Source organism: Lonchura striata, chromosome 19, assembly GCF_050655825.1.
Source record: "Lonchura striata isolate lonStrDom1 chromosome 19, ASM5065582v1, whole genome shotgun sequence".
Lineage (NCBI taxonomy): Eukaryota > Metazoa > Chordata > Aves > Passeriformes > Estrildidae > Lonchura > Lonchura striata.
Genome location: NC_140721.1, coordinates 4,594,847 through 4,620,847, shown reverse-complemented (window position 1 = coordinate 4,620,847; position 26,001 = coordinate 4,594,847). Strand labels below are relative to the sequence as shown.

At 44.7% G+C, this 26,001-nt stretch overlaps 1 protein-coding gene across 2 annotated transcripts in view; it reads right to left on the bottom strand.

Annotated features, from left to right (window-relative positions):
• The window catches only part of PHF12 (PHD finger protein 12), a 31,155-nt gene that overhangs the window by 4,007 nt on the left and 1,147 nt on the right, over positions 1 to 26,001 (bottom strand). The window contains exons 3-12 of one of the 2 annotated variants that reach the window (XM_021550860.3): positions 12,696 to 12,768; positions 10,750 to 11,137; positions 10,094 to 10,214; positions 9,043 to 9,175; positions 8,176 to 8,340; positions 7,440 to 7,601; positions 5,562 to 6,378; positions 3,432 to 3,554; positions 2,343 to 2,486; positions 344 to 442 (exon numbers count right to left, since the gene is read on the bottom strand). In XM_021550860.3, the coding sequence (XP_021406535.3) occupies positions 344 to 442; positions 2,343 to 2,486; positions 3,432 to 3,554; positions 5,562 to 6,378; positions 7,440 to 7,601; positions 8,176 to 8,340; positions 9,043 to 9,175; positions 10,094 to 10,214; positions 10,750 to 11,137; positions 12,696 to 12,768 (2,225 nt within the window). Of the gene's footprint in view, positions 1 to 343; positions 443 to 2,342; positions 2,487 to 3,431; positions 3,555 to 5,561; positions 6,379 to 7,439; positions 7,602 to 8,175; positions 8,341 to 9,042; positions 9,176 to 10,093; positions 10,215 to 10,749; positions 11,160 to 12,695; positions 12,769 to 26,001 lie in introns of both variants that reach the window. The other variant, XM_085557361.1, reaches the window with a different exon arrangement.

The window sequence follows — 26,001 nt, the reverse complement described above, 5'->3', positions numbered from 1 at the left end:
AAAGGTTGAAGAGCATTGCACTGCTCCTGGGTCTACCCAGAGCACCAGAAGAATCTAAGCAACAAGAAACAAAACCTGCAAGCAAACCATAACTTTCCTCTCCATCAGTCAGGCATTAAAACTCCAAGACAGCTGTTCTAGTTATGACACCAGGTGACAGAGCTGCCACCCACACGGATTCGTGCAGATGGGGGATTTCCACACTTCTTGGTAGTGCAGAATCCCAGTGCAAGTGGCCACAGTGAGTCTGTTTCCTTTGACACCCACTTGGCAAAGACCTTAGGGAGGGTTCAGGGAGAACCATCCTGATTCTGAAAGGTTGGGGCAGGAAAAAGCAACTCACCTGTCCCAATGTAGAGGGTTCGATAGCACATATTGACTGCACCCCCCAAGCCCATCAGAGGATAGAACACCGCCCGGGCTTGCACTTCCTTTCTTTGCGCTGCAAGATAAAAAGAAATTACTTGAACAATGTTATCAGCTGGGAAAGCTGCTTGACCCCAGTGTCCCTAGCTCAGAAAGCACAGAACCTGAGGAGGATGCAGTCAGCTTTGGCCTAAGCACCAGTTCCCAACCCTCTAGGAATGTTTGTGCATTAATCCTCTTTTTGCCAGTCAGAGAAAATTGCTTTCTCATAACCCACACAAGCCATGCAAATGGGGAGCATTAACACTGAGTGTGCACAATGGAGCCACGCTGAGGAACACACAAGCCTTCTACCCCTGGCTTCTTTCCTAATCTCTTCTACTCTGGGTAATCGGAGAGCTCAGTCTTTTTTCTCAAAGTGTCACTTAAAAAGAATTGGTGCTGGTGAATTCACCAGCTTCACAGCGGTGATTTCATTTCTAGTGAAGCTGCAGGAAAAACACCTGGGCTGAATGGGGCTTGGCAGGGACAAACCCAGCTCCAAAGACAGGATGATTAACTGAGTGGACTTTTTTACCCTCAGGTCAGTCCCTATGGCACACTTGACAATGGCTGGTCCAAGGCTGAGCCTCCAGAGCAGCTCCAAGTTCAAATCACACACTCCATGTTAACTGGACAGAAAATCTTCTGTGGAACAGATATTGAACTCCATTGGGCTACACTGGCCTAGCCACGATTTCAGCACTGTCTTTTGGAGGAAAACCCCTTATACATAGAGTTTAAGCCTCTCCTGATATCTTATCTGCAGGATGGCGTTACCGCAAGAGGGTGAAATCAAAGAACAGAACATGAGGATTATGAAAGACTGCAGAGGTACCTACATCAGTAATAGTGGCCACACCAAGTGGCATCACAAGTTCCACCTCTGCCTGGCTGCCCTGCATGAATCCTTTCAGCTGCCTGGCTCTGCGGGGCTCACTAAGGGCTTTGGATCTAACATTTCATCAGCAATGCTAAGCAGCCAGTTGGATGCATCATTCCTGCCCAAAAAGGGTGATGGGTTAAGACAGAATCATTCTGCCTTGAGAAAGGCAGACTGCTGAAGAATTCCAGACCAGGAAGGCAGCTCATACCACAGCCTGCTGCTGTGTCCTGCAGCAGCCATCACAAGAAGACTGACAAAGCATTTAGGGAATGCTGTGATGCTAAAGCAGGCAAGCACAGAGCTTCAGAAAAAGATTACTGACTGACTTCCAAAGATCTTATCTGGGATATTTACCCCCAGGCCTGGCAGAGGGGGAGCAGAGAACTGCTTCCACAGCAAGGCTCTCCAGTTGGTGTTTGAAAGCAGATTAAACTGACTGGGGCATGCAGAGGAACACGTTCACCCTGCAGCTTTAGGTGATACCAGTGGTAATAAACAAAGCCAAACTCAGGAATCTGGAGATTTCCAACAGAAACTCCAGTTGTTTTCCATTACTGGCATTTGTAGTGGTTTCAGCTTGATACTGACATTCTGAACACGCAATGACAATGTCACACAAATATTCTGTGCTCCAGTTCCTCCTGTTCTTGTGCTTTTATCACAACCAACTCCTCCAGAAAGACAGAGCAGGAATTCACAGATTTCTCTTGCCCATCTCAAAGGTAAAAGTGCAAAGAAAAGCCACCAAGCACCTGAGATGAACCTTCTCATCTACTGCTAATTCTAAGATGAATAAAACACAACTTCACTACACATTTCCAGTAGGAAGTATGAAGGTACTATAAGTATTCACATTGCTCAAATTTGTAAATAATTAAGTAGAGGATCCTGATGGAGTTTCTGGTCAGTGGATATCCAGAGCAGGGGATGAGAAGAAAGAAAAGTGAAAGGCAGCATCAGATACCAGAAGAAGAGGGAAATCTCCTTCAAAGAATAGGCAGTAGCAAATCTATGGCTCAACATAACCCAGCTATTCTAGGGCTGCTCTTACCTTCAATGTGGTTTCCCACAGGAGATTGCTGATGGGAATTGACACTGCTCACTAGAGACTGAGCTTTGGGAGGAAAGAGCTGATGTATTCTCTGCAAGGCCAGAAACTTGATCAGCTGCTCATCCAGCATATTTATCTCAATCTCTGTTAATAAACAAAAAGCAATTAGTAAGTTATTCAGGGAAAGAATGCAATCTGAGCTGCAGCGGATTTAGCTGTCCCACTTTCAAACCTGCTGTTTTCTTAAACAGCAAAGACTTGACCAATTCTGCAATATCAAGACTCCTACACATAGGTGAGCTATTATTTCACATCACTTCCTGTGAACAGAGTGTGAGGACAGTGCCAGCCACAGCTGGAGAGCTCCAGCTGAGGCAGCAAACAGAGGTTTGAGGGAACTAGGGTTGATAAAAGCTGAAAATCTGCTGTTTTGGCCCAGAATCAGCAGGTCAGTAGAGATGGCCATTGCACTCCTTTGGACAGCATATTGGGTCCTTCCTCTGAAGCTCTGCTACCTGGTTAGAAAGTCCAGCCCTGCATCACAGAGACCTGTAACCCCCTTTGAAGCTCCTGCAGGCTCAGTAATCTGCTAACAGGCACTCTGCTAACATTTGCCATCTCTTGCCAAATGCAACAAAAGGAAATAAAAACCAGGCCAGTCTAGGAGACTGACAGAAGCAGAAATTATAAAACAGACCCACTGGAGCATCACCACTCAGGTGACTACTCTACTACATGATCTATTGCTGCTGGACTTCACATCCGCCAGGAGCAGCTCTGGATTGCAGCTAGCACCACAACATGGCAGGGCTGCAGGTTTCTGCATGTGAATTCCACCTGGAAAGCAGCCCAGTTGTGATTCTTCCCCAGAAAAGCTTCAGGCAGAAACACTTTCATTGGCCTTGCTGCCTTGGCAACACTAGGAGCAGGGAAGCATGTGACATATTTAAGGTAATGTACACCCAGCCCCTCCCTCACCTGACTACAACCCTTCTTTATCTCTGGAACTTTCCCCTAAGCAGGGATGGAATGCTTTAGGGAAGCAAACACACAGGGCTAACAGAGACTGGTGATGAATTAAATACTCACCCCCGTCCATGAACGCTTTCAGGGAACCAGTGAAGTCCAACATAGCTGCAGAGTTTGAAGTGAGTGATGAGGGTAGAGTTAAAGCGCTTCCTATGGATAAGGTGCTGGGACTGACCTTACCATCTACAGAGAGAGGTGATGGAGAGATGTCACTGTGACGTTCACCAGACATGCACCCAGCCCTCAGCCTGCCCTTGGCTGCCAAGCTACTCCAAAATTACTCATTTTGCTCATAGTCATACTTTGAAAAAGGCCTGAACTAGAGGCCAGGAGCTTTCTTCTGCTCATAGAAAGGCTTCTGTGTGCCTCCAACACAGAGCCAAATGTGACTTCTGCCTCGTCTCCAGCTGCTGGAGGAATTTTTGACCTATACATTTAATCTCCTACTCCCTGTGGTGACACTGGAAAGATGAGCACCAACTCCCCAGGAGCTTGAAGAATTTATTAAACATAAGAGACATTTGCCAAGAAGATTGTCTACGTTTTAACACGAATAAAAAGCACAACTGCCCTGGTTTTTTTTCTACACCGTTATAAAGTCTGGGGTGCACATCACTGTCCAGAAGGAATATGACAGTCATAAGCAGATTCTATTATTTACAAAATAAAATCCTCCTGCCTTGGAAGTGACCATGCAACTGAAAGAGGCAATGGCAAATGCCAGGAAACAAAAGCCCTGTAATGTGTTGTCAATACCAGATCTTCTTGAGCTGGTTTGCTTATAACTACTGAAATTTATGGCAAAAAGTCATGAGCAATTTGCATTTTTGTACTCAGCAGCAAAATTTCTGCACCACAATTTTTGTTATAAATATATAATCCATCGTGTTAGATGGAAAATTTAAATGTTTACACCTTTCCCGAGAGACAGTACAGCAAGTAATGATTTTGTAGAACACAAGCTTTGCACCAGATGCAATTATTTAACATCTTAAGTAACTGCAAAATTATGTAGCGTTTGAAGCGCTCTTCAAACCACAAGCACGAAGTTTTCTATAATACAGTCGCATTTCCTCCACCAGAACTTCTCCCAGCCTTGCATTTCTAAGCAGGGCATGGTCAAATCAGCAGCCTCAGAGTAACCAAGTTTATTCAGAAGGAGGCCAAATACCCTGAGGACTGCTTCCAAAGGCGAGGCAAAGCTTAGAAGTTACTCATTGAGAAATATTAGAAAGGATTATAAAAATATGTTGCTCTGTTGCTTTACAACCACCAGACCTGAGCCACTCCACACAAGCCTGACACTGAGCAGGTTGGAACTGCATGGGAAGTGACATACAGATCTGTCACGTGCTTTTCAGTGACTGCTCCCACCCAACCTGCACAAAGGGTTTGCTGGTTTGAGTCTTGAGCTGCTGTGGGGAGAGGGAAAAGGAAGAGAATGCCATATATGAACATTTATTCTAGCAAAATTTGAGCTGTGGGCAGTTACTCCAGCATCCATCAACATCTCTGACTTTATGTTTCTACACTAAAAATGGGTATATACACTCTCTTGTATACCTTGCTATTATTTAGCAAGTTTTTTGGGTACAACTCAGGATCCCTGGCATATCCAAGTCCATAACTACCCTGTGTCAGACCAACAGATCCTAAGCAGACTACAGCTTCTCATGCCCACATTTCTCCAACACCAAGGCTGTGCACATGAAGACTCCAACAACACCTGTAGTAGGGGACACAACCACTGCCTGAACAGTTACTCTGGATTAGATCCCAGAGAGCTGCTCTTGTGAGAAGGACTGACTACCTTGCAATCCAAATGGCCATTTGAAACAAACCAGTGGTTTTACAGCAGCGCTGGGGTTTTAAAGCAGCAGCTGTTGAAACAACGAGACAGCAGCCAAGTGATATAAAGCTACTGTTGCTTTCAAGAATTCAACTGACCTACTATCCTGCTTGTCAGGACAGAAATCCCCCCTCAAATAGAGACAGCCAGCAAAAATACATTCCATGGCTCCCATAAAGAGACCTAAGACAGAAGAGACCTGAGAAACTTCAGCCGGCTCTCCACAGAAAGCCCAATTCCCAGTCAAACAAGGATACACTGCTACAGCCTTGAGATTTTGAATGAGGTTTAGCCTGAGCTTTTCTCAGCCCCAGGGCCAAGGTCAGTGGCTCAGCACGTACCTGAAGGTGGTGCTGGTGAACAGAATCTGTTTGTGGACCCAACAGCTGAGATGCCATCTCCTGCAGCCTGGGGAGGGGTGAGAGCCCGGGTGGCACTGAGCGGGGAGCCCCCGGCCCGCAGCTCTGCCGTCAGCGGCGGTCCGATCTGCGTCTGCACATTCTTCCTTTGCAAAGTGCTGGTGGTCTCCAGGCTGCCACAGGAGCTCGATATGGACGTAGGCAAACTCGTGACCGGCGCAGATCCCCTTTGTGCACAAGAAACGGGTCCTGCTACGTTCTCTGTTTTGACAATGGTTCCAATGGTGTGATTCAGAAGTCCGCAACTCGCTGGGGGCGTGAGGGGCCGAGGCCACGTTTGCCGATGAGACAAAACAGGTATTGTGTTCCCAGAGCCCGTGAGCCTCTGGGAGTCAGTCAACTGTGCTGAGGATTCGGATGAAACGCCGTAGAAATGAGGCCCGTTCACTTTAATGTCAGAGGCTGTCGGCCCGTTCGAAGTCCCGCAAGAAGACGCCTTCTTGGATTTATCTATACAAGAGCTGCAGTTAACATCTTCCTGTGACAAAGTCTGCTGGGATTGCGAGGAGCTCAAGGAATTCTGGGTGGTAATCCCTGAGGTGCAGGATGACATGGAATAGAGGGAAGGTGTGGGTGCCTTGTCAGCTGCCTGGTAAGGGTTGGCGAGTGAGCCATCTGCCACAATAACAGGCTTAATATCAGCCTTCTCTGTTTGTTCAGAGTCCCAAAGCGAAGTCATCTGCTTAGCAGATAAATGTTTCAATATGCTGCACTGGAGCGCAACAACACTACAGAGCCACTGGAAGGGAGAAAAAAGTGCAGGTTAGCTCTGGAGGCAGCAGTGCTCCAAACCTCTACAGTTGCTCCATCATTCACCCAGCTCGAGGAAATCCAGATGCTGACTGCTCAGATGCAGTGTGGAACTACAGCATCTGCTCTGGAGTTCATCTACAATTAAGAGAAAATTTTGTGCAGAGGTATGGAAGTGCAACCAAAATTATGTACTATTTATCTCTACGCTGGAGGTAGGACAGAGAGGGGCAGAGATTTAAGGAGGGAGAAGGCAGCATTTCCTCACCTCCAAACTCCTTCTCGTCTCTTGTTAAATGCTGCAACTCTTCAGGTTACAAACACACTTTTCACTAATCTGGGCTTCTAGCCAAACACAACCCTCCAACTTACTCTACAGCATGTTGGAAAGAAATGCTGCTCTACCTCAGATATAGGGAGTAGAAAGCTGGGAGTAAAAAACTTTTACATAAAGTGGAGGAAGAGCAAAAGATTTATTCTAAGTTTTAAGCTCCATGGTGGATATGCACCTGCCACATAAAATAAACTTGTCTGCACTAAAAGAAGGACTTGATTTCTCCACTGACTGCAACTTAACATGCCCTTACACTGTGGAATCTGGCCAGAAGTTTCATACAAGATTTAAACACTCATTTGACCTTGATTTACATGTCCAATTCCATCCGCAATAAAAAATGACCCAGAAATGGGACGTTAACTTATAAATAAACGTGTCAGAGAGCAGCCTTACATAATCAAAGTGCAAAGTATTTCCCCTCAGTCACGAAATAAAGATGACTTCTAGACAGAAGGCCCTCGACTCCATTCTTAAGGCCAGAGGACTATAGCACCACTTCCCTGAAGTGTCAAATGAGGAATTTTACATCTCACCTGGAAAGTCAAAGTGAAGTTTTAATGCACAAGGGCGTCAGAGACAAGACAAGCTATCACCTTCACACACGAGCTTGAGATTGGTTTCCTAGACAACTGCTCCATCATGACTGAAGTGGAAGGGGATCTTTGTACCAAAGCAACTACACACACAGAGTCCAAGCATTTGACTTAATTTACCTCCTGTTGTTCTGTCTGGCTGGCTAAGTGCTCAGTGTTCAAAAGGTGCTTCTGCAAGGGTTCCTCAGGGATCCCGTTACAGATCAGCTCGCCATCTCTAATTGCTGCAGGCGCGAGTAACGGGGGTGGAAGCCGGTATTGGGACTTTATAGCATCAGGAACCTACATTGTGGAGAAAGAAGATCACACATGAGAACAATTACTCAAGAATGACTAGTTAAACCAAGTGCCTGATCAGCACTAAACTTTGCATTTGATGTTTTCTCACCCAAAGGAACCCTGCAGATACATTAGAAGTATCAAGGACTGAGTACTTTAAATTGATGTAGCCATGCTGAAATTAATAGGTTTTATTCCCTTAGGTCAGGCATGACTTTGGTACAACATGGTGGCTACAGCATAAGAGAAGTCAAGAAAAAAACTGTATGGCAGTTTTCAGGCATCCTGGAAACAAACCGCCTCAAATCTGACTGTAGGGCCACCTTCAGGAAGTTTTGTGTTGTACATTCTATGCTTGTGCTAGATTTAAGTGCTTATTTACAATAATTGAGCCTTATAGTTGAAGGAAAGAGATCTTCTTAAATCCTACAGGTAGCGAGTGTTGACTCTCAGATCTCTCACCCACACAATTATTCAGACTGTCTTCTTCCTTCTGCCCCAAGGAGTACACTGGTTTCCCTTCCAAACTAAACCCCATACACAGGGGTCTTCACCCACCACTATTTGTTACACATACCTTCAGACCTTTCCTCTTCACTGACTGAAGAACTCTGCGATTCGGAGGGTGTTTCTTATGGATTCGGTTTAAGAAATCCACTTTGACAACATGCTGGGAGATGGTGTCCTGGAACCGGTCAAATACTCGGCACCGATTACTCAGGGTCAAATTCTTCTGGTTCAGCTGGGTGATCAGATAATGCCACAGGAGTTAGGGATCTGCAGGTCACTCTAAGGTACCCTAAGACTTTCATAATGCCTTGGAGCACTGGCAGTACAGCATCAGCTCAGCTTTAGACTATTTGTTTCCTGCAGCACTAACCATTTCTGTTAAAGGGCACATTGCTGGAGATGAATACAAAAGCATTTAGAGGCCGACTAAGCAGTATCAATGCTCTCAGAAGCAGTTTGTGTGGGAAAAAGCTCTTTGTTTCAGCCCCCTGTTTCCTGAGTATTTAAGTCTCAAGTACATTGCTTTTCCAAAAATGAAAACTCCCTCTTGGAATGAAACTTTTTTGGGTTAAGCATGCAAAGAATTACTTCCCCTATTTGTAGCACTGTGCTGCTTTGTATCCCAGTTCTGGAAGCTCATCTAGATCTTAAAGAGTCCAGTCAAAAACTAGACAAGCTGTCAGTGAGCCACAATCTGAGCTGTCAGCTTCAGTTACAGGAAGGAGTTCCCCCATCTTTATATCTTATTGCAGAGAGCAGCATCATATTCCTTTGGAGAGTGTGTTGCTTGCAGCAGGAGCTTTACAAGCGTTACAGGGAGCAATAAGAGCTCAGAAGCTGTTTTACATTTGTTGTGCCTTGTCCTTTAATAGACCTGCCAGGTTCCACTCCAGCATCCGGTTACCATACTGCAATCATAGTCAGTCCTGCTTACCACCACGTGTTCTATGTGATTTGGGCACATCCATCTACCCAGAGGCATGGCAGTAAGCGGTGGCTCCAGACAATCCATGTGGAACAGGAGTGGGCAATAATCACACTGGATTAGAGGTGCCACTCTGCAACTCCTGAGAAGAGAAAACCAAGTCTTATTCCCTGTAGAGAGTATAAGTAGAACATTCAGGCAAGCTTGGCTGACCACTTCAGTTTTTCCTCTACACTGTTGTTTGCACCAAAAAGCAGGATTTCTGATTTGTAACTTGATCTGTATAGACCTTCTTTAAGATCCACTCGAGGGAAAACCTTTATTTGAAGCAAAATTCAGAGATCAAAAGGAAATCTCAGATTTAAGTAATTACAAGTTTCCTTAGAGGAATCATGAGTGTCGCTGAGACGTGTACATCAACAAGGTGTTCTCGGAACAAGTCTCAAACTCCAGAAAATCAACTACATCTCAATCCCCAGGCTTTAAAAAAGCCTTTGCTCTTGACAAAGTCATCAGTTGTTCTCCACAAAAGTCCACCTGAATCCCCATTCCACATCAAGAAATTCACTCTGACTGAGTTTCTGAAATAAAGGTTTCATTTTCACTGACATTTTGAATTGGGGTTGATCTATGCATTTTTTAATGCAGTGTTACAAAACCCATCCGTATTTTGTACTGGTTTTCAGATTTACAATTTCAGCACAATATTCCTATTTGCCTTGGGCTTATAAATCTCTCAGTAGATTTCTATTTCCTAAAGGTCACCTCCTCACACACTTCCTTCACAAACCATAAACAAACATCACCATTTACTAAGCCACCATCACTTTAGAGTATTTCTTTGCAGAAAAACATTGAAGACAAGATGGCTCAATCTTGTCAATCTTCAGGCTACATTTCAGAATGTACAGCTGGACCTACACTTGCTGTGGTTAAACACCTGTTATTTAGCAAAGATGAATATTCTCCCATTTGTTTAGAGGATTGTAAGTAAGTAATGAAGGAGAATGGAAAAGGAAACAGGTAATCTACTTTTTTCAGCAAGAACTTGAACAAGTACCTGTTGCATGTGAAGCAGACCTTCACTGGCAAGGGAACCAAACCATTGTGGTCTAACTCGTGTTGTGCTTTCTTGACATTCTTTCCTGTGGTTTCTTCCTTTCTCCTCCTCTTACTAGTACCTGAAAAGGAAATTTTAAAAAGCTTTGTGTTATCCACATAGCAGAGGTTTGCCTTCTGGTAGATACATATAATCATCTCAGAAAAGTCAAAGACTGCTGCTTAAGGAACCTCCATCAACCACTAAATCTAGCCTTAAGTGACAGAGACTGTCTTTAAAGGCAGATATATTTCACACTTAGTAATTTCAGTGACACCCTACACATTTAGTCACTACTTTGTTACTATTATTGCATCATAAATCAAAAATCAAGTATTTTGACAACTGATTTTTTCATATTGATGATCTAGACCAAGGTGAGAACAACAAGCATCTATCACAAGTCCTCATGGACATGGTGTGTAGTTGCAGAGTCCCCACAGATTTGAAAGGCATCTGCTGCTAGGCAGCTGGAGGACAGCCAGAGGTACCTCTGTTTTCACCAGCACGCACCACTGCAGCCACAACTGTCACAGAGTCAGGAGGGAAAAGAGGAAAGATGGCAGCAGGATGCAACTGCAGACATCTTCACTAACAGCAGACGAGGCCCCGCTCACCTGGAAGTGCTGTGGTGCAGGTCAGTTCATTCGGCAGCTGGAACTGCGTTGGGTTCCTTTCCATGGCAGCAGCAATAAGAAGCTCAAAGGGTCGCTTCAGCTGGGGCTGCCCACAGTCCATTTCTGCAATGGCAGAGTCATCATCCACGTCAATTATGTCCTCATCGACATCATTCTGCTCTGAGTTGGGGGTCTCGGTGCTGGCATTGGATGTGGGAGTGCCAGGCCGGCTCGCTCTCCTTTCCAAGATCCTGGCATGCGCATTAGCCCTGATGCTGCTGCTAGACCTGTCCAACAGGTCTGCGTCACTGGTGGGGGAGGTGGTCCTTTTCCCAGATTTGTCCACCAATCCATTTACCTGCCCCAGCTCTTTCTTCTGTTCTCGCTTCTGCACGACATGAATAGGCAGGCTTATCATGGAGGCCACAAACAAAGCACATCAACCTTGACAAATATGTGATTGAAGACAAACAGCATCTGAAAACGCTTGAGCCACGCACTACAACTTCCCCCTTGAAGTCATTAGAGCCTCGATCAAGAACAGTCTGATGGCACCTAAGGTACAGGTGACAGAACAGCTGAAGAGAACCAAGCATGGGGAAGAACATTACCATATGTCTCTCCTTTCAGGGTAGCTATACTTGAGTCCAGATCAGGGCAACATTTCACAGCATCTAGTCCTAAACATGTGACAAATCACACAACTGTTTACTTTGCTACCAACACTGAAAAACTTCACAGCAAACTGTTCACTGTTGATGCACTTTACTAACCCTGGCACTGCATACAAACCCATCAGGGGTTGAGAAGGTCAGCTTGAGAATACAAGCACAAAATACAAACAACACTCTGCTATCTCCTGATGACAGGAATCTCGAACAAGGTGCAGCAAAGGAAGCTATAGATTGCCAACACCACAAGATCCATTTTGCAATATAAGGAGATGCTGCATGGCATGGCGTGGGCAACTGTGCACGGTTTCAGTGCTTAAAGCACCACCCATATGGAGGAACCAATATACTCCATCACTAACATGGTCTGCAAAGGGAGCAAAGTGTTTTCAGGCAATTTTTAATATAGAAAAGTTGGGGATTTTCTAATTTTCTTTCTCTTTTTATTTTATTATTTGTTTTTCGATTTGTGACCTTCATTTCTATTGTTGGCAGATGGCTGAACAGTACCCTGGAAACCTAACAAGGCAATCACTTCAGGAACAAAAGGCTGAGCACACAGTTTTCTTCCAATCTGTTTTGGGTGTCACTTCAAGGGAACAGTTGCTAGATAGCTTGGTGCAGTTTCTAAACCCTCTGCTAAGCAGCCCTATGTGGTCACAGCAATAAGATGTTTACATTGTGCAAGACAGCTTCCTGGAGAAAGAGCATCAAGGCAAAAAAAAAAAAGACAAGTTACAATATTGCCCAATCACCTCCTTCCTATCCTGTTCAACAGCTCAGGAAATCATAACTCACTGTGATTTCACCCTCTGCTGATGTACAACTGCTGTGAAGTCACTCTTCTAAAAAACACATATTAAGTAGAATCAGAGCCCTGATGGCAAAGCTGTATTAATGTGACTCCCATTCTGTCTGTAGACAGCTCACCTCCTCAAGCACAGGAGCCATTCCCATCTCCTCTGTGCCTCAGCTCTCCCTCCTTTCCAGAAAGGGGAAGGAAAACAGTTTAAAAGGCACAGATTGACAAGAAGGTATCAGGCCCTTCAGTTTTATTTCTTAGTGGTGATGTTAAAATATCGTGAGGGTCTCACCAAGACTCCTTCAGTTTCTTTAAGCCCTTTCCTAACAAAACCCTTTGCAAACGTGAGCACAAAGAAACAGCTCTGGTTGTCTGAGTACACACGAAGGGAGAGGCAGGTATAAACCACAGGATTCAGGTTTCAAATGGCCATTTGGAAGGGCAGGGATTGTGTCTGTTCTGAGAGGCTTTACCTTGCGGCGCACGGTGCAGCGGTGGCACATCCACTCCCCCGGAGGCAGCATCTCCTCGCTGAGCGGAGGGTTGCTACAAGAGAAACACAAAGCAAAGCCTTACTGTTATTTACTGTCATTTCTGGAACTCTTCTCACGTACACAGCCAGAGTCAGGGCAGCTCTGCAGTTCCACTCCCAGGCACTTCCTTTAATTTATGGTGAAGCTCCCTGGATTCGCTCTCCCATACATCCACTTAGCCAGACACCGCCAAGAAGCCAGTCTTCCATGACACCATCTCAGCTCCACGGTTTCAGAGCACCCTCAGACTCGAACAGCAAAGATAAATAGAAGATTCACTGGTGTGCCACACACATGCCTCCCCCCACCCAAACACCACACCTCCTTAAATAACTTGATTACTCCATGTGAGACCATAGAGATTTCCATGAAGCAAGCAAGCACAGTCAGTCATACATCCAGTCATTTCCATCCCTTGGATTTGCAGTGAGTCCAGCTGAACAAGCTGCCAGGAGGTCTACCCACCACCTCCCATGTACTCCATCCCTGGGCACACTTACTTAATGGTAGAAACCACTTTCTATCTTAAGACAACCCAAATACTCTTAAAAATGTCACCATATCCAGCTTGCCTTGGCTACGAAGCGCAGGATACATCCTACTCACAGGGATCTGCACTTACTATAAAAGCTGTATCACAGTGAAATGACATTCTCATTTTGATGCTAGAAATAAACCAAAGCAAATTAGAGTAAGGAAGACTATTTTGAGAAACACTTTTCCTCAGTAAAAGGCAGAGCAGCATATGTTAGATGATACACACTTTCCTTACAGATCCTACTACTAACTCAAGTACTTTCCAACACCTCTTTATCATTAAGATTTGTTATTTGAGCAAACTGCTGACTGTGGCAGGGAAAATGTACCTGCTGGCAAAAACCAGCCATTTACCATGCAGTGTGGCTTAAGATAATACTTTTAAAAGTTCTCCTGACTTTTGCTAGAGGCAGCTCTTAGCAAGTCTGCTCTCTTGTGTTGAACACACAGATGCACTACCACAGGCTCTGGAAGCTCCATTTCCCACTGACTGGGAAACATATTTCAAGGATCCACTGGGACTGACTGGGTTACAAGGGGATCAAGAAGTACAGCAGCTTATAAGACTGGCCCAAGAAAGCCACACAAGCATGGGAAGCTAGATGTTGGTTCATGGCAGGAGTCTCTATACTGTTTATTGCACCTACAAATACCAAACCAAATCCAAGTTAAGCTTTCCAGTCTCCAGCCCTGACAAGCCAGGGAGGATAAGATACGTATTTGCTGGCCAGGAAGAGCTGTGCTTTGCAGCAAAGGGAGAGGCTGTCTTCCTCGAGAATCTTGCTCCTAGCACAGGGAAATGGCACAGGATCCCAGCCCAGGCTTGGGAGCCTGGACTGTGAAAACAAACACACTTCCTTTGTTTAAACAGAGTCCCGGCGAGCCTTGCCCCGAGCTCGCCTGTGTGCCAGCAACTGCCTCTGCAGGTACTGCAGCCATCCGGGGTCACACTCCCTCTTGCAACACTGTGCCTGCAAGACTGAAGGAAGAGCACAGCAAGAACCAAGCTGGTAATAACCTCAGCATTTCTGGTGTCAGGCTCTGGGGAATTCAGTAGAGCCAACACATCTGGCAGCCATTTTGAGGAGGAGTGCAGGGTTTCAGAGGCCTCCGTGTTCCAGGCGCTCCAGAAACGCAGTGCTCTGCATATATGCACTGACATACCTGCAGCTTATGTTTCTCATTTCCTGGAGGGCTTGGATGAACAAGAGATCAGGCTCTAGATGAGAGCACCAAAGCCTCCACTACTGGCTGCTTCACCTCAAATGCTTGGATGAAGCAGTAACTCCCTGCCCCAAACTAATCTTTTGCTAACAGAAGCAGTGAGGAGGGGGTGGAAGGAGGAGAGTAACAAATGATCCCCGTGTGCTTGCTGCAGCATAAATCCATGCTGAATCCTAACATGCATCCTGCAATAGCTCAGGTTTTACTCCTGCTAGAAAACGAGCTCTTAGATTCTCCATCTACAGCAAGTATGGATTCATGTGGCCCATTCCCCTCTCCCCTCCCAACACCCCAGGGCAAAAAAACCACAGACTTTGATTTGCTCCTAGTGAAATTTCACCCTCTGAAGCTCCCGACGAGCATGCCTGAACTGCTGGGAACACGTCTGCCCCATTCCGACGTGCGGCGTGCCAGGGATCCACACGCTGCCAGATGCCTCCGGTTATTTGTTTTAACTGTTACCTCAATCTTACACATTTTACAATGAAACAATTAATACCAAGGTGAACCTTGAGAGACGCCTGGAAGAGTCAGAACAGGTTTCTTCTGCGAGTGTGTATGTTATTGTCCCATTTGCTGGGTTTGAACCATGAAATCCTACATACACCATATTATTAAAGAAGCATTTTAATGAATGCTGCTACCCAAAGGCCTGTGGAAGGAGGGGGAAAGATTCGTTTCAGAGCAGCAGAAAGGTTTTAGTGCTCAGACAAGCCTCCTGAGGTTTTCTGCTCACTGTCAGGGCCTAGCTGCGATAGCAAGTGTATTAAAAGACTGATTCTGCCTCTCCTGGTTAATGAACTGTTCATCAACGCAGCTCACCATGCTAACAAAGACTGATGAAGGCTGCTCCTGCACTGCTGGCCTCACAGCAAGCAGGGAGCACTGCCTGGGTCTCAGCAGAAAGCCAGGGAAGCGCTAAAGAATGCTGTTTTAATTGACTAGGTATGACCACATTCTTCAACCTTTTACTGTAAGCATAAAAGAAACTGATTTTTAAATCTGAGCAAGATACTTGATCTTCATAAGCAAGGTAAGAATTAGCACTTTGGCAGGAGCACCACGGCCCTTTTCTCCCTATCTTTCATGGGCTCATTAGCATGCACAGCTCCAGCCGCCAGTGTTTGCTGCCAACAGGACCTGGAATTGTACAGCTCCCACTTTATCTTCGGTTACAACACATCTCCTTTCAACCACACACCAGTCAGTTGCACTTTTCAGTACATTTTCACTAACCCTTCAATTCAGAAAGTTTCCCCTCCTGTCATCACAGACAAGAGTGGTGGCCTCTTGCTGCTTACCTGGGGGGTTTGGTGTGACCCAAATCAAACCTGCTCAGCAGAATGTGTTTCTGCATTTATAACAAAGACACCCCTGAAAAACACAGGCTGACTTAAAAACAACTGGAAGGCTAACTCATACAAAGCCTCTGAAAATTGAAGGAGATGTTTATCAATGCCTAGTTAAAAACCACTACACTGACTATGAAGTCACTTGCCATATAATATCTGTCTCATGGCTTTTTCTCAGAAAGTTAACTATCTCCTGAAATTCCTATCAGATGCATTGTCAAGCATTGCTTGGCCATGGCCAAAACACAATGCTCTAACCCTTAAATAAAACTTAAATGGCTATGACAAAAAAAAAAAAATCTTCAAGAGCATATTAGGAGTTTTTATCAAGCAAACAATAGCATGAAGCCACTTAGCTTTTCAATTTCACACTCTGAAGCTCTCATACATCAGAAGCCTGTTGTCAAGTCTAAATCCTGTAATTACTCCTCACTTTGCTGACCTCAATAAATAGGTAAACAAGTGCTCCAAGGAATGGCACCTTCTCCAATACAAACTGGGCCGTAGCTCTCAAAGGAACCAGTTATAAGCAGACCTGAGGTTATTTACACACTGCATTCCTGCCCATCTTGCGTCAAAGGCACGTTGACACTACTTTTGGACCCACCAGGATACAGCCAGCTACCAGCTGAGATAATGGTGGCAGGAAAACAAACCAGTCCCTGGTGAAGCTTTCTTCAATAACTTCTCTTTCATGTCAGTTGTTTTCAACAATTGGACTTAAATATTTTTTTTTCTGTGCAGAGGAAAAATAGTAACACCAGGAAAAAATGTAGGCAAACACATTTTTTCCTTCTCAGGAAACTTGATTAACTGACCAAGACTCAGTGACAGGATGATAATGAAGGATGTTAGATATGTTTGCCAGATAAGGGAAGAAGGCTTTCAACTCTTCTATGGGACTCCTATTTATCCCTGTGATGGATAGAGCTACAGCTGTTCTACCAGCTTCATAAAGAACAAGGCTCCCTGGCTTCCTACAGCAGGGCCTCAATGGCAGCTAAAACAAACCAGGAAACCAACCTCACTGTCAGGGCATTACAAGAGCCCCATTGAGAAACAGGGAAAGTTGCATCATTTACAAATTCAGCTTTTTGGAACATTTTTACTGTGCCCAAGCTACATACTTCTGCTCACAGCTGCTCCCAAACCCGTCTGGAGGAGGACACCTGGAGCCCTGAGCCTCTACCTTAGACAGAATAAAACCACACCAAACAAGCCAACAGCTGCAGCCCGCGGCGAGTTCCTCCCCACTGCAACTCCTTTACCTTCCTCTTTTACTCTTGCATCAACACAAAGCTTCTGAAGACACAAGTCAGATTTCAGTTACCTCAGAGGTGGTTATTAGGAAAGCTATCAGCACCCTCCTCTCCCCCACTCTTATTCCTCAAATTATTCAGTGAAGTCTCCAAGTTCTGTTCATTAACATGGATAAATTGTGACACTCAGCTGTACAACAATAATATTCCTGAAAAAGCCAAATACTTCTCAAGCACCAATGCAGAGACCACCAAACTTCAGATTCATCTGGAACGCTGCATGTTCTTAGCGCACATCTTTCCAACAGCATGGCCAAAGCTGGAAATAAGGGTTCAGCAACAGACAGAAAACAGAAAACAGAAGCAGCATTGAAATACCATTATATGGGCAGACAGCAAGGAATAAGATGTATCCAGTGAAAAAATAAAGGTACACTACATTATCTACATGATGCTACAAGAGTGGAGGAAGACTTGAGCTCTTCGAGGTTTAAGCAGCAGCTTTGCTGGGTATGCTAGATCCCAAAATTTCCTTCACTGTGTGCTTATTTTTGCTATCTAGACCTGCCAGTGTTCAACATTTCAAGGGCTTGGCCAGCAGTCCAAGGCTCTGGCAGCAGCACCACTGTGCTCCTAAGAACCAGGTACCATTTAATGAGTGTATCATAAGTTTTGTGAGTAATCTGTGAATTTCAATGCCAATGAACTAATTTACTTGAATCCATCAAACCACTCCTGCTAATCCCATCCTGGGAAGAGGACATCATGGAAGCAGGTGTTTATCTACCTTACCTCAGCTCCCTTCCTGCCTTCACTGGGGTCCTGCTTCCTCCCTATTCCCTCATGCACAGGCAATCCTCAAGTTCATGGAGAAGCAAAGAAGTATCCACCAAGGCACAAAGCAGAACTCTTTTGCCTCCAACCTGATGAGCAGGAGGGTCCAATAAACTGGATAAGCTGCATGTAAACATGTGATCACCTGATGTAATTAGTTACTTCTATTTATAGAAAGAACCTGGCCCACAGAGACCATTCCCTAGACAACCTGTTAGTTATTACCCTCATTAATGTCCAGCTGACAAAAAATTAAAGGAAGTATTGTGTTTAAGATACCAAACTTACACATATAGGTAAACACATACATATATAAAAATAAATATGCATTAAAGAGTGTATAGTACCACCAGAACTGCAGTGAGGGTTTTTGATTCTTATTTTTTTATTAGTTTGACTGGTTATGAACTCTGATATTTGAAACGTATAGGGAACCATCCAGCTCTGTATTTATAATCAGAAACTATGGAAGTTGATGGAAGAATTGTTGACTTTGAAAAATGTGGGTCAGACACAGAAATTCAGACATTTTGCACATCCTGACTCCAGTTTCTTTCCCAGGCATCACTCATGCCTGTGCTGCAGACAATAGCAACAATAGCCTGAATTCAATGTCCAGGTTCATTATTAAGTGTTCAGGTCTTTATAGCACCATCTTCTTAACAGATTAGAAGTCATCTTCTCAAAGCAGGATGACACATAGGGCAGCATCAGGGAAAAGAAAGGAGGCTGAGGAACAACACAGCCCTGGTGAGAATCACTTCATCCAATTCTGTCTTTAAAGAACAATAAATGAAGAGACATCTCTGGTGGGAAAAAAAATAATCAAAACACAGGTCTGAGAGGTTTCTGAGAAGTGAACACATTCAGCCCTGGCCATACTGAATGTGTTCAAAGGAGACAGGGGTGAAAGGACAGCAGCAATAAGGTGGAAAAAAGGAAAGCAGCACATCAGAAGAGGATGAAGGGCAGACCCATAAAAGCAAAAGCATGATTTTGTCTTCACACAGGCACAAGTGAAGTGTAATTCTGACATCTACATGTGGACTAGGCTTTCCCAAGAACGCTGGGGAAGAGAGAAAAATGAGCAGAGACAGAAATATCCACCAAAAAAAAAAACCCAACAAAAAATCCTTAGAGCAGGGCATACATTCTTTTCTGCCTTTTCCAGATCACCTTCATATCTTGCTCCTGTTGCTATTCTAGACAGAGATCACTGGGAAGTTCACATGATGCCGTGCCCAAAGTCAGAGGCTGTACAGGCAGGTGTTTCACACCAATCACTAGTGCTTGCCAGAAATTCAGCATGGGGTTTTCAGCCTGCTAAATTGTATCCTCAGGCCAGTGCTTTCTGCAGGGTTCAAAGTCGGTAATCTCCAGCTCCATCTAGTTTGCTTCCAGTGATCATGCAGAGCAGACGTCAGCAGAAATGGGCTAGAGTTGGGTTCAGGCACTCGATTCCCCCCAGCTGGCTGAGATGCTCTTTGCCTTTTGTGCTCAAGATCTGCTACACCAACAGGAAGAATGATTTATACAACCTTTTTTTTTTTTTTCTTCCCCCCCCCCCTTCATTTTTGGCTACAGGAAGCATTTACTCCATACCCTAAAAAGGTATGTGGTTGCATTACAACTGGTATGTGTCAACCCCTTTATTAAAGGGAAGCTACAACACTATTTTTACTCAGCTTACAGAGTTACTGGATACTGCAGTGTTCCTTCGAGGAAGCTGGGCAGACATCTAGCGAGCAGTGGAGCTGGAGACAGCACAAATCGATTACTATAAGAAAGAAAAGCCAGCTCTGACAATCTGTGTCACAAAAATCACAAGTCTAGCCAGTAACCTGACGTGGCAAGATGCTTTTTGCTTGCACTCACTTCTTTCATACCCCTGTAACAAAGCCATGTTATATCCCCAGATACATTTGCATTTTCACAAGTCCAAGAGAACTTCCTGAGTGGTTTAAAAAAACAAAATGGGTACATCCTTCTCACATAATTTATATTCCAACAGACAGCACTTCCTAAATATTCAGACTGTCACACTTGCTTTCAGGGAGATATACCTCTTTCCTGCTCTGGAAGTAAATGCTCCCTTTCTCCACAACAGATTCCTGCTATTTGCTACTGACTCAAGGATTAAGAAAGGCTGCAGAGCACAGGAAAAACTCAAAAACCTGACACATACCAGTGAGTCAGTCTAGCAACAAAAGCAGTTTAACATCCACTGGTGTGTGGGTCAATAAATAGAAGAATTTATGTTAGTGTTGAAAAACTGTTTCAGTATCGATGTTACAATTGAAATTTCAAATTGACTCAATCTTACACAGGGAAACACAGGAGCAGTGCTCTACTGCAGGTGTTCCTCACACCACCACAACAGCACCTACATCCCATAAAGGCCCTTTTTGGGAGGGACGAAATGCCTGTTTGGTCCTGATTCTTACTAAAAATACACAGTTCTGTCACTGACAACTGCACAGAGGCACTCCCCACCCGGGGTGTCCTTCACACCCATGGTAAGAGAAGTACAGCCGGATGTCAGACATGCCAATTACCACTGCTTCCCTTTTAGTACCCCACCTAAACAACACCGTGAAATGGAGAGAGAGAGAGGAAAGAATTATGAGCTTTATAAGATCTTGTGTAATAAACACAGTAGTCGCCCATTCCCAACTATCAGATCTGCTGGCGGCAGTACAATCTTAACAACGCTGAGCTTGTATGTGATAAAAAGACATAAGGCAGCTAAAGGAAGGTGAATATATTTACAAGATAGTGCCAAGATCTCCATAACAAACAGTCATTAGCAGATTAGTATTATGAATCTAATCCAATTAAGAATTTCCTTTGCAAATGCCTGGAGGAGCTGGAATTCCTCTGGGAAGACCTTTCTGTGTTGTGAAAGGCTCCCATGAGTCATGCCTGCAGGCTGACATACCAGGAAAGACCAGCTCTGGAGCAGCAGGAACAAAGCAGTGAACCCCACCTCGAAGCAAACCCTGCAGCCTCCTGCTCCTGAAGAGTCAACTCAAAAATGGACCTCACAGTGGCACAAAAAAAAGATTTCTCAGTTCCACAAGTCGTGGTCAACATAAAACTGGCACTTTCCCAAGCCAAGGTACGAAACCACGGAGAATTTTCCTTGTTCACAGTCTCCCACTGTGCCATTTTAAACAGCTTTGGAACAAAGCAGGTGTTTGATGAAACACCAGTCCATGCAGCAGCCACGTCTTGAAGGCAAAGCCTAAGTCAAGTAGCTAAACATCCCCCTCCTCAACTTTGAATCCTCGACTTTAGAATCCCAAAGCCATGCCCCTATCACTCCACACTGATGTTGGGAATTGCAGCAGAGACCCATGGTTCAATCCAAATCCCCAGTTCTTGCCCACAGTGCAAAATCTGCTCATGCACAGTTTAACACGAGCAACATCCCCACACCCAGGTGAGAGTGGTGGCTTGCCAGTCACCCAATCACGAGTTCCTCAAATTCGTACTGTGAATGATTTGCTGAAGCCCCCAGCTGAAGTCCATAGATTTAGGCTGACCTTATCTGCCTTTGCACAGAGAGATTTAGGACAAAATAAGGAGAGTGAAAAATCTCACTGGTACAACTTTGCTGAGCAGAGCTGCCAAGACTGATCATGTTACCACATCTGCAGGCGCACACGCAGTGACCCTCTGCTGCCAGAAACCCAGTCAGGGCAATCACTTCCTCCTGCCTCAGGATCCAGCCTAGGCTGGCCCCAAGTCTCCCAAAATATCAGAACCAGCGATACATAAAAACAAAAGTCGGGGTTTTTTTAAAAGCACATACTTAAACCAATATTGTTTTAACAAAGTATCGGTGAAGATAGATACATTTAAATGTTGGGAACAGAACAGCTTACTCTGACCTTCAATATGCAATTACATAAACATTAAAGTAGGGGTTTGCCAATCATTTACTGTTAAAAAAAAAACCCAAATAAACAGAAAGCCTCATAATAAAAGCTTCCTCCACTTAAAATGACAAGCTTTTTTGAAGCTGTGATGTAATTTGATGTACTGAAACCCGTTCCTAGGCACTATTAGGTAAGAAGTTTGCCTCTCCAGCATCTTCCTGGACATCCTGCTACTCCTTGCAGCAGGAGATGCCTCAGACCATTCTAAGATTCACCTGGAACACCTGAGGCAGGCCCAAGATGACCATTAATGGAAGGATTAACTGAGACAACAGACTGGCCATTGTTTTTCTCCACTCACAGATGGCATATTCATGTAAAAATCCAAAGCTGGAACAAGTCAACAGGGCATTTTAGACCGAATAAGGTGAGGAAAGAGTTATTGATGCCCTACCAGCCAAACACAACTTTTTTCCATTCTTTGTTCGAAGCACTTAAAACAAGGTGACTCATAGAAAATACCAAAATGCTAGTTTAGCTTCCTCTGCTGCACTTTGCAGCTCTGTTACTCCTGTTCTTTGACACCAGCACTTGGGTGAAGACTGCCAAATCGGAGGGGAAATGAGCCAAACACTGCAAATATAAACACAAGGAGGTGCTGCAAAAAGTTTGATGGAGGTAGCAGGCCCTGGTACGGACAGAACACACTTCTCCCAGCACAGCAGTGAGGAAGCCCAGCTACAAGGAAACGTTTTGCTGAGCCGTGCCACAAAACTGGCACTGTCATTTACGTAACTGGTGAGCTTTAAGGGACTGAGGTCACTCTGCCATGCCAGCAGAGCTGCACAGCCAGCGGCATGAGATTTTTACAAGAGGGACTTGAACCGCAGCATTCAGCGAGGTTTGTGCTTTTGGGCTCCTCCAACCAGAAACTCAGGCAGGGAGACTTTTTAAAAAAACAAAAAGAGGGAGAAAAAAAAAAAAACAAACACAAAACTGTTCTGTGTTGGTTCTCCCTCCTGTTGTCACTCCCCTCCCCCAGCTTGTTAACTAAACTTTTCCTCTCCCGGGGATCTTTCTAATCCTTCGTAATGAATTTGCAACATCAGTCACTTTGCAAACCCACTTCAATGTGAATCAAGTTTACTACAAGCTCAAGAAAACATAGGGAATTCTAACAATCACATTGCCAGAAGGAGGATATAAATGGGAAAGAATAGAAGTAGCACTGGAAAATTGGTTTTCAATCATGTAAAGAAGGAGTATGCACCATTCCTGGGGGCCTGGGCTAAGGCAGAACATCAGGATGGAAATGCACTCTGCACTGTTACCCAAAGCAGCAGATTGTGGGCAAATAGCAGAACAAGACAACAACTTCAGAGCTAAAAATCCCATGTCCTGTTTTCAAGAATTCCTAGGGACCCAAAAAACCTTCCTCTGTAAATTCAAACTTGAAGAGAGTCACCTGACTGTGATATTAATCCAAGTATGTTGAAACTAAGTATCTGGCAGGGATTTCACACTTTCCTGTATCCCTCCCACCAAGCCAGTTTATCTCCAGCCAGGCTGGAGTCCTCTGGCTTCTCAGAGCACCCATAGCAGCTTTCCTGAACTAGTGACTCCAAAATGGAGTTGTGGGAAAAGCTGACACCCCAACAGATGAATTGGGAAGTCACTTCCACCCACGTCAATTCAGGAGAGCAGTCGTTCCACAGTGTACCAACAACACTTGTTATTTACCACCTCAGATGTGTAATACTATCAGACTCCAAAAGTTTCCGGAGTTTTGGCCTCTGCCTTCTGTTTTCCACAGAGGACAACGGGTTCAAGTGCTAAACTGAAGTTAAGGCAAACTGCTGAAGTTTGAGGGTCACACACCTAGCAAAGCCAACTTACTCACTATAGCCTTAAACATCTTGATACAGAAGAACCTTCTCTACACAGGAAGGAGCAACACGAGTTCCTGCAAAGCTAAGCTGGGTTTGTCTCCAGCTGACTGCATGACTTGAGCCAATCATACCCCTGAAAATCCTTTTCTTTTGTAATATGGCCTCTCCCAGACAGTTGTAATCAACTGCTCATATACCCTAGACCAATTAAAAGCTACTTTTTTTGTTATGCTATACTGATAATAAATTCAACTTGGTACTAAAGCTCACAATAAATATTCAGAGAACAGGTAAGTTGTTGACACGAATCAGTTAAGAGTGCTCCAGCAGGGCTATTCAAGTGACTTAAACCGAGCCTTCCAGTACAGCTACTATTCTTTAAATAAAAAAAAAAAAAAGAGGCAGAAAGGAAGTTGCAAGAGCTGCCTTTCTTTATGCCTAAGTTTATATCCAGAATGGAAGTTTACTTTCAGCAAAGTGTAGGAGGTAATAGGAAGACACATGAAAACAAAACCTGAGCATTCCTTTGAGACAACCTAGGTCACCTGAAGGCCATAGCCAAGGGTCCAACAAAGGTTCAGGAGGAGGGAGGCAGAACCAGGCCCAAGCTGGAGGCCTTTAGACAAAAAAGCCTTTCCACACTGTGCCACCTCCCACAGCAGGGTCTGGGCTACTGTCAAAGGGATTGCTTGAGAAACCCCAGAAGAGGCAACAAATGGAGTGAAAGAGAGTATTTAGAATTGCTCTTTCACTTCTGTTCTGAAGAGTGACTAGTTAGCCAAAGATATATATATGTATTTTTTATACAATATTTTTATATAAATTCTTATACAATTATAATGCAACTAGCTCAGGTACAGTGAAAGCTTTTCAGGTATCTGATTTACCTGGTTGTTTCCTACTCACTAACTACAAAAACAACGCCAACTTAAGCCATGAAATTTAGGCAAAAAGTGGTGTCATTTATGGTCAGACTTAGCTAGGATTCAGAGTTAACTCTGCAGCCTTAGGCACAGCTCTTCCATCCCAAAACGGGAAGTTTCAGCCTCGCTAGGAGAACGCTCAGGACGCGTTTGGCTGCATCCAAAAACAACTACGCCCGGCAGAAGGAAAAAACCACCCTTAAATTAAAGCTCATCAAGGACACTGGATGAAAAATAATGATAATTACTATCCTGCTAGTAAATATTAGAGGATCTGCACTACCACCAGTAGCACTTCCTCAGGGTAGGAGGGATGATGTCATGGCTGCGTGCTACAGCATTGTCGGGTTTGCCTGGCTACATGCTGCTAACGGGACACTCCCTACAGGACTGTGACCGCACACTCAGCTTCCCTGCTATCAGCAACCAGTTTAGTAAGTGTTCTGAGACCCTCAATTAGCATAGAAATACAGAATAGCCAGCAAGCAAATGGAAATCAGAAAAAGAAGCAAGGAAAAAAAAAAAAACAACAGAGAGAGGAAAAAAAGCGCAGAGGAGACAGCTGTAACAGGGTGGCAAACAAAGCTCCAAAGCATGAAAGAGAGAAAGGAATGTGGTTAAAAAATCTCCCCTAAGGAAGAATACTCTGTACTCCCAAGCTCCAGCTGTTTGACTTGCCCCGCTCCCTCCTCCACTCCATTATCCTCTCTGGCAGTGCTAATTTAACACAAACCGCCCGCCTCTGTCAACTGTTGAAAGGGGGGATTTCAGGATGCATCCAAGCTCCGGGTGCAGAAAAAGGAAAAACTTTGGGGCGGAAAGTTGAGGCGCTTTTGGCGTGGTGTCGCTTTGTGCGGGGAGAGCTTGGGAAGCTGTGAGGGAAGGCAGCAAGAGCCCATCCTGCTGCAGCCTCCAGCACCTCGAGCTCTGCCACCGCTTCCACACGCACCTCGATTCCCAGCCGGCAGCCAGATCTGCATGCAGAAAGCTCTGCCTTCATCAACAAAGCCACACAACTCCCAGCAAGAGCACCCGGCAGCCCCCCAGTTCACGGCAGACATCCCCACGGAGCACGCAAGCAGGTCGGAAGAGCAAGGAGGAAGAGAAAAAAGGAGGGAAAGGAATAAACCCGGCCAACGTTAAAGCCTGGAGGCCTGGATTTCCACGGGGAAGGTATTTTCACGTTTGAGATACTGTGGGGAGTGTTGCGAGGGTTTGGAAGTCATATATGCAGCCAAAATGGCGCTGAGAATAAAAATATAATTTAAAGGAAGGTCGCCATATTGTAAACAGTGAGGCAGGGAGACACAGAGACAGCAACCTCCATTATTCCCAGCAGCTGCAGCA